We start from the raw sequence: 9,373 nt of genomic DNA, 5'->3' as shown, positions 1-9,373 counted from the left end.
TGATTAGAGCTGTGGAAATAGGAGCCCAGTCACTCCCTGAAGAATTTAAATCTGTCAGCCGTTCAAGTTTAGTGTTTGGACCTGCAGATTGGTGCGTGTTTTTGCATGGTTTTTATCCCCATTACCTTTTCACCATCTTATGTTTCATACAGTTGGATCTTTGTTCTATCCTTCTAGCAAGCACTCAATACACTTTGATCAGTCTGGATAGGAAACAAGTCACTCCCTGAACTGTTAAAAACTGTCAGCCTTGCAAGTTCAGTGTTCGACATCTAGATTTCTCAGTTTTACGTAGTTTTAGCCCAATTATACCCTATATAAAAGTTTTACAGTTTAGCTAGCTCTTACCGTTTGGGGCACTGTAGACGTACGATTTTTCTCCAATCGATGGTCGACGCGTTGGCCTATTTTTTACTGTAGATGGAGACCCTCTCCGAGCAATTTATTTTTTATTTTTCTTTTCTTATGCGTTTAATGCGTGTTACCGGTAAACTCCCGGTTTCTTCCCTTGACCACGTTGAGTTGCTTCCAATCTCTCCGTTGTTGGCTCCCGTATCGCCCGGTCACCCTGTTCCGTTAGGCCCACCGCGCACCGCTTTGACCACATCGAGAAAATTTCCCACCTCGCACCGCTTTTACCCTCTCCAGAAAAATCTCATCCCTTCCATCTTCTCTACCTCGCCTCATCGTTCTCTTCCCCATGTCCTCTCATCTCCACCAATCCATTACCACCCCGTCCCAATGTCCAGATGTGTTCAATCCCCTAGCTCATCGGCGTCGCGATTGTTTTCCCATGCCCAGGCAAGTTGTTTTCTTCCCAGCCTTTAGCAGCTGTAACGACGCTCGTGCAGCGCAAAGCCTCAACGCTGCCGACCACAATCCCCACCAGCGAGGCACCACATCTGTCTACGAAACCACGTTGCCTCCGATGATGCCGCTCCTCCGTATGCTACCGTGTGGCCTCAGGGCCAGGGCCCCGCCACATCACCGCGTCCATGACCTCCCGATCGAAAGGGACCTCGCCAGCAGGAGGTCATGGAGCAGGAGAGAAAGCGAGATTCGGTAGTGGCGGTGGCAGCGGTGGTGGTGGCCGTCGAGTGCGTAGCGGGGAACTCTAAGGCGGAGGAGTGGGGTGGCTTCGGGGGCGTGGCGCAGGAGGGGGACGCGGTGGCGGCCGCACGGATCGGGGTGGGCTCGGGACGTGGTGCACGAGGTGGGACGTGCTGGCGGCCGTACGGTCCGGGCTGCACAAGGCTCTGCACTCCGGCGTTCAGGCGCAGGGACACCTCCGTCGAGCTGCACGTCCACAGCGAGAAGGACCTACATGCCTGCATCCTACCCAATCCCTTCGTCGGCAGGAAGCAGTAAACGCCGTGCTCGGGTTTGGCGACCGCCTCAAGTGACTTCCCGGCACTGCAAGGTAATCCTAACTCTTCGTATCTCTGAAGAGCATAATAATGCAACTAACCAGGAGAAGCGACGTGTTGATTTCTGTAACTGAAAGGCTAATTAAGAATTAGAATGGTTTTATTACTATTTTCCAGGTTAATTCTTAATTAGCCTTTACTATTTTTGGGTAGTCATCATAACTAATCTCTATTAAGGTTAAAGAGCATAATAATGCGTTCCTGTTCGTTTTAGAGTGTGGTGACATGCATGACCGAATGCTTATTTTGGGTTAGTTTCGCAGGTGCTTTTAACACAAATATGGGGCACCACATGATCCAGAACTGCAAAGTTCTCAGATACGAGTGATTTGTCCACAAGCGATAGCTCATTTCCAATGCTTTAAAGATACCATTCTTGAAGGTCAATACAACGTGATATTATTGATAGTGGAGTACTAAAATATGTACGCTTACCATGTTCATGCTTTTATAGATTGGAGACCACTTGAGTATACGAGAAAAGTCATCTTCAGTTGGAAAATTTCTTCTTCTAAATAGGATGCTGGTTCAGTTGGCAATTCTGCAATGATATCAACATGGCCTGATTATGAAGAACTTGCATAATATATTATTATCGACATGGATTACCTTCGATAAATCTTATTAGGGAGCTTCATTATGGTAAAACCTTTCCACTGCAGATAATTTCTTCGGGTGGAGGGATTCAGTTAGATCTTGGAAGCACTACATGCACTGTCAGGAATCGATCTTGGAAGCGCTAGCTGCACTGTCAAAAATAACAAATCTACTATATTCTGCCTTCATATTTGTGATAGCCGAATTGTGTAGCAAGAAACAATGGCCTCATATCCTTTCGTTTGTCAAAGACCAATGTTTTTTCTATCCAGCAGGTCTTCAAATATGATAACCCATGTGATATTTTTCATATCCCCCCGTCAGAGGAGGCATGCAATGTCAGTATTCTATAATGTCCAAGAAAGCCGTACCTCTCACTGATGAGAATGATGCTTGCCTTGGAAAACTCCAGGTTTTACCACCTCTGAGGTATATATGAGTTCTCACTTGAGTGAAGAGGAGACATTCTATTAGTGTGTTTGCTTTTTCAATTAGCCTATGGTAATTGTGTGAATAGGGTCAGTAGTTTTTCTTATTCTGGGGCATAAATTTGTTGTGTCGGTTTAAGTGTGCTGGGCTGCATCCTGCATGAGGGAGTAAAGTTGATCTTTTGGTTTGCTGGCATGTTGATAGTAAATTAGTGTACTACTCATTATTATGCAGTGATATTCAGACAATGATACTTAGAAATATATGATAACATGAACTCGGAGATTTGTAGATCCAAATCAGTTTCCTGGAATCCTGCCTGCTGGAATTCAGTTAACAGTTTCCTGTTTTTTGCTTTTTCAGGAGAATGGTATCCATCTAATTTATGTGCGACACTCTACTCACTAGGGGAACGATTTCTCTTGGTAACACACCAATTTTTCCTTCTCAATCTGCACGCCCTTTTCAGATATTTTAATTCCAATAAACATGTCCAAGGAGATATAGACCATTCAACATGTATAGCAGGCTGATAAAATATATGGATGGATGGCATGGATTCTTAGCTTGATGAGATGAAATCTTCCATTTAAAGCAGAATATGTGAACTTCATCATAATTCATGAGCAGAGTAACGAACAAGTAGGAATATCTGCCAGGATGCTATGATGTTACCATTAGAACTTCCCCGGTGGCGACGAGGAGGTACAACTTCGAGAGCATGACTGAATATAATTGATAGTGCCTATTCAGATTTTCTGATGGGTCTATTGACGATGATGGCATTGTTCTCTTTAAGAAGTCATCAAAGATTTGGTGGGATAGCAATACAGGTGTTTGTTTTGGTATATACGAGATGTGCTTCCTTCAGATGAAACTGGTTGCTACCATATTCATTGGGAAAAAGTGTTCTGATGGTCTATGTAGTATTGGGATCAAAGTATTATTTCTTCTTCTATATAAAAAGTAGCTAGGCCAAAAGTGTCTGAGGTCAAAGGCTCCCTTAATAATAATTTACAATGCATGTCATCTTAGAAAAATGTGTAACATATAATACCATAGAAACATGTACAATAACGGGCGCGGCGTGCCGCCGCGCCAAGGTTTCCTAGTATCTTTCAATATTTTCATGCAGTTTGATCTGTGTACTCTGTAAAGCACAGATTACACACGATCCTTCTTGCCATTATCCAGTGAGTACATCCATTTCTAAAACAGAGAACATCAGGGAGCCCCATTCTGTGCCGCACTAGACATTAGGGATACATACCTGTTTATGATTCTCAACTGGTGGATCAGGGGAAACGATCTTTACATCCTTCCCTGTCTTCCTCTTCAGCCATTGGCGAAGCTCCGCCGGATTCACCTTCCCCGCCACGGCCTCAACCCACAACCCCAGTATCAACATCTCCTACCGACGTGTCGACTCCTATCAAACCCAAAATCAAGCAAAATGCCATCGACCAAAATATTTTCACGGGGAAAAAAGGAAACCAAACAAGAAGAGACAGGCAGGCAGGCTGTGCTTACGTACTAACTCCGAAGCTCCCAATGGAGGCCATGGCCTTCTCGACCGACCTTCCCGACGCACCCCATGCACTGGCACTGCATGTCAACCTGGATGCTGAAGCTGAACTGCCTGTGCTCGGGTCCCTCCTGCGAAGAGCCTGAAGAGAGATGGAGTTTCTTCTTATTGGACAAAATTTCGTATGCAAGCATGACCGGCAACAATCTTCACAAGAGGTTTTATGCACACACAATCGACGAAAACCTTTTTTTTTTGCTGGCGAAAATCCTTTTCCGGAACAGAGACAAGAAAAAAAAACACATAACGGGCCGCAAAACGCCAGAACTCTCTCCACAGGCCCGAGAGGCCCAGATTGTCCTCACTTACTGCTGCTTCCTTCCAGCCGAACTACCTTCCCTGTCCCTTTCCCCAGCTCCACTCTCCTCCAGTCCAGTGTCCAGCAGCTGCTCCCCCAACCCCACGGGCTCCGATAAACCCTAGCTTCTTCCTCCTCGGGCCGGACCCGCCCGCCTCCCGCCGACCCGCTGGCCACCAGGTGAGCTGACTACTCCGAATCCCGTCTCCTCCCCTCCGCAACCCGACCTCGCCCTCCGTCCCGATCCGATTGCCATTTCGCGGCGACGGACGCCGGCGCGGTTCTTGGAATGCCGTCCGGGGTTCGTCGTCTCTGGGTCGGAGACGGCGTGTGAACTTACACGAGTTGGTTGTCATTTGCGACATCTTGGTATCATTCCTGACAACGAATATCTAAGCATTTTGTTAGGTTAAAGAGAGAGAGAGAAACAGAGCTTTACTAATTGGAAAACAGGTTACATTTCGTTTCCTACATAACGACAGCGCTACCCCTATTTCCAACGAAACCAGCTAGCTCATGAGCCGAACTGTTCTGCTCTCTCTGTATATATCTTGGCAACACACCACCCTTGGATGTCTGCTCCGACCATCCTAATCTCCTTGTAGGTAGAGCTAACTCTGGATAGTTTAGGCCCATTGTCCTGAATTGCAGCTACCACTACTGCTGATTCAGGATGCTATCCTGAATCCGACCACACACACGAGTGCTTCCAACCAATTCTGCATCATCTTAATTCTCGACAACAATCACAAATATGTCCAGCTGCAAGCATCACTTCACCTTCACGATAATGCGTAGCATTAGCCTGACTGCAGAGTGGACATCTTGTGCTTAGCTGTGACATGTTTGCATTTCGTAGACGAAGTGGGTCTTTCCAGTATATGTATAGATGGATTTTTTTTTTTAAAGAGTATCTATAGGCCAAGTGAGCTGAATCTGCATAAACTAAGAATGTTATGTGAATGGTGTGCATGCCACTACATGTTAGCGAGTGTTTTGATATGTTCCACATTCTCCTATTGCTCTTCTGGATACACTAATCAGAGCTTCCAGTACAAGCTATATCGTTTCAGCAGTTGCTAGATACATCTGAAATTCTTTGTCCCAGTTAGGTAGAAGAAGCCAATTGTTATTTGTATATTGTATAATGTATGACCATTTCTTCGTCCGTGCTCTGAACTTAAAACCATACTACTAGTATTTTCTGGATAAAAGCATAAGCAAAGATCGAGTAATCGTGATGTGGGTATTAGATCGTGGCTGGGAACCGCACAACAGATGTAGGCAAAAAAAATTATAGAGTTTAAGTGCTGTAGATGGACCTGACAAGATGATATGTCTTGGACTTGTTCGCTGCTGATATTCGTAGTTCTGGGCCATAGTGCCTACTTTGTAAATTCACTGCTGATGGTAGATATTTGATTCCAGGTTGATTAGCTGCAGCTCCGCAGAGGCACCATGCCTGCTGGTGACAACCCACACTCAATTTCGGAGAAAAAGGCAGCATTGAGGGAGTCACCTAAACAGTCCAAGAATGCTACTGTTAATCAGCAAGCCAGAGCTCCTCCTTTTCCTAAAGACAAAGCTGCTGAGACCGTTGGCATCAAGAGGCCACAACCTAATGGCCCCTTGAGCCCAACCAACCATCACGTGCCAGGAAATCCAGGGGCAAATGGTCATCTTGTATATGTGCGTAGGAAGGTTGAAACCGACCAAAGCAAAGGGGGCGCTACTTCTGGAGCAGAAGGCGCTACTTCTCTGAGCTCGAAGAAACCTGGTATTTGTGGACCGCAGGAACAAAGTTTGAAGCGTCAGAACAGTGTGCCTAATGCTCAATCAGCTCCTGTTTCGGCATCTCCTGCTGCATCTGCTTCCATCCCTGCTTTGCACTCTGCAAGTTTGCCGGCTAACCTTTCTTTTGCAAAGCAATCTCCAGGAAAGGTTTCCGCTCAGCCTAGTGTTGCTGTGACTGCTAGTCCGCCACAGCGCAATGTTGTGTCTACTGCAATGCCTCAGAACTTTGCAGCTGTTAATGCTGCTAGTCCGCCTCAGCGCAATGTTGTGTCAACTGCAATGCTTCAGAACTTTACAGCTTCTAATACTGCTAGTCTGCCGCAGCGCAATGTTGTGTCTACTGCAATGCCTCAGAACTTTACAGCTGCTAACACTGCTAGTCCGCCTCGGCGCAATGTTGTGTCTACTGCAATGCCTCAGAACTTCACAGCTGCTAACACTCCTAGTCCGCCTCAGCGCAGTGTTTTGTCTACTGCAATGCCTCAAAACTTTACAGCTGCTAGCACTGCTAGTCCGCCTCAGCGCAATGTTGTGTCTACTGCAATGCCTCAGAACTTTACAGCTGCTAATACTGCTACTCCAACACACGGCAATGTTGTGTCTGCCGCAGTGCCTCAGAACTTTACAACTGTTACTATGGCACACTGTAATGTTGCGGCTACTAGTACAGCGTCTCGTGATGCTGTAGCTACTACTACAACACGTAGTCCGGCCAGTTTGCAAAGATCAAGCAATCAAGATTGGAAAGAGAGGTTTCTCCGGTTGCAGGAATTCTTGAAAAGCAATGAGCAATCAGGACAGGAAGAATATATTCGCAGTAAGTTATTTTTATCTTAGTTTTCAACAGTTACCACAATTGCTATCTAACAGATTGTGTCATGTGTCTTAACTGTAGTGCTCCACTCTTTGTCATCTGTTGGCCGGAGCAAGCATGCCATTGAGCTGGAGAAACGAGCAGTCAATCTCTTGATTGAAGAAGGTACTCTTTAATCTGATTTCTACAGCCTTGAATTTGCATTGGAATATTGCTTCAGTTTGGTATCTAGTTGTATTTTCGCATATGCATCTGCAGTTTGGTCTGAGAATCTGTTTTTTTTTTCCTTCAAGTTTGATTCATCATGAATCTGTTAATGATTAATTATTTACCTGTTCTCTTCAGGGAAGGAGCTCCAGAAGATGAAATCTCTGAATGTACTTGGCAAGCTTCCACCCACCGATCATCCATCAGTACCAACACAGCCCACATTTGCCATGCGCCTGCCGTTCCAGCCATTCCCAGCCCGCCGTTGAAACGAGCTAAACCAGATGTCTCTGCATAAACTTCCTGAGGAGCTCTTGCCACCTGAATGCTGCAATATGGTTGACATTCTTCCCTTCTCGAGAATAAGTTTATATGTGTTTCTCCGAGACTTGATGCTAGCTCAACCGACCCACTCCCAGAGTTCCAAGAGCGTATGATTGTAGCACACTGAGTGCTGTAAAGAAGGGACTAATCTAATGTAACTTATGAACTCCAAATATAACTGCTTAGACTGGTATCCCAGGCCATTGCCCAATTACACTGAACAATGGTGCATGTGATTCTCAAACCACCATAATCTCTGCCCAGTATATTTAACTACTTGCTTTGCTGCACTGACGTAGTCCGTACCACTATTATTTGTGCGTGTGTCTGGTGCATCTTGTTTAATTGCACAGGGGCATCATGGTGCGATGAACCCTGGCAGCAAAATGGAAAACAAATGCTGCTAATTTGACCAAGAGACTTCATTATTGATGCTAATATATGTACACCTAATGATGATGACAGCATAATTGATAACAAGTTTATCCCTTAAGACAGATCAGGACATGCATGCTCCCTCCTAACCAGCACATAATATTTATGCACAGCAGCATGGTACAGATCTGTTAAACAGAGCTGTTTTTATACAGGTCACAAAAATGCTAGATCTCACGCCGAAGTTTACTGGTGTGCGTGTTGTAACTATCCCGCTAGTTTTCCACATTCTTTATTTTCCCATAACTAGTTCCAGTGATATGCAGAAGTAGCATCATCTACAGGAAGTTGACATTGCGCCTTCCGGGTAAGATAATAGATACTTGGACTTCCATATCGTACCAATTCCTTCATTTGTCGCTTCTGTAACTCTGCTTACATACTGAATCCTAGGTAACCTGATTGAGCATTGCCTCCAGATACTTCAATCATAATCACCGTTCTATGACTTTTTACGATCTTCCAAGCATACCATTGGCACCACAAAGTCAGAGGAAATACGAAATTTTCAGCAGCTGTTTGTTTCCGAGATCCCTTCAATCGTCATGTCTGACGACCTAGCTCCATGTGGATACTCTTTTCTGGCACATAGAGGATAGAGCAGAACTCAAATTATAATCATGCACGAATCACCTCCCTTGACTCGGGATATCCAAATCCCCATAGAGTAGATGCAGTTCAGATACAGCTTCCAGCTTAGTTGTCAGATTCTATGAGTGCGTGCAACGCTGTTGCGTGTCTGGATTAACAATGTGATCCAGCCAGTTCTTTTCGTGGATAATAACTGATCCTAGCATTGCCGAGCAAAGTCTTTTCTTGAACATCAGTCCTGAACAAGTACAACGACTGTACAACGTTATTGAACAGCTTCAATAGAACACTAGAATACTAAGAAGTGGTGTAGCCTCTGAAACAATCACACAAGAAAATGCAAATCATTCACGCAAAGTTAACTGCCAATCAACGATGGCATCAATATTAGTTTTACATGTTCCACCGCCGAGATTGGATCCGTGTTGGAGGTGACTCCTCGTGGGTCCCACTGCATTAGGTAGACGTTTTAGACTGGACCCACCGACCGGAGAATTTTAACAACAAAACCGGTATCTGATTGGCGGGGAATTAAGAAACCTCTCCATAGCTGGTGGAGGGGAGCTGATGTGTGTTGGCATGCCACTAAAGAAGAGCAAGGCTTTTGGTCAAATGTGTATGAGACAGGCAGAAATAGATCTATTTGCAGTGGGTGGGCTATAGGGTAGTGACTGAACCATTATATTTAGGAGGGAAAGCAAGCAGAGAAAAGTGGGACACTCCATTTGTTTTCTTCCGAGTGATGTCAGGTTATAACACATAGATGAGCGTTTGTGCTGGCTTGCAACTAGTGTCTTCTCATATTGATCCAAGCAACTATATGTATGCAGCAGCAAACAAATGCTGACATAAACAAGCGCATGTGGGCACTA

General features: G+C 45.1%; 1 protein-coding gene across 1 annotated transcript; it reads left to right on the top strand.

Annotated features, from left to right (window-relative positions):
* Positions 1-5,793: 5,793 nt before the first annotated feature.
* On the top strand, positions 5,794-7,420 carry LOC124651168 (nascent polypeptide-associated complex subunit alpha, muscle-specific form-like). Its single transcript, XM_047190303.1, has 3 exons — positions 5,794-6,947; positions 7,026-7,109; positions 7,290-7,420. The coding sequence occupies exons 1-3, from the start codon at positions 5,795-5,797 to the stop codon at positions 7,418-7,420; spliced, it is 1,368 nt and encodes a 455-aa protein (XP_047046259.1). The 5' UTR covers position 5,794.
* The last annotated feature ends 1,953 nt before the right edge of the window (positions 7,421-9,373 follow it).

This window comes from Lolium rigidum, chromosome 5 (assembly GCF_022539505.1).
Source record: "Lolium rigidum isolate FL_2022 chromosome 5, APGP_CSIRO_Lrig_0.1, whole genome shotgun sequence".
In the NCBI taxonomy this organism is placed as follows: Eukaryota; Viridiplantae; Streptophyta; class Magnoliopsida; order Poales; family Poaceae; genus Lolium; species Lolium rigidum.
Note: the sequence above shows the minus strand (reverse complement) of the source record. Positions and strands in the feature narration are given on the sequence as shown.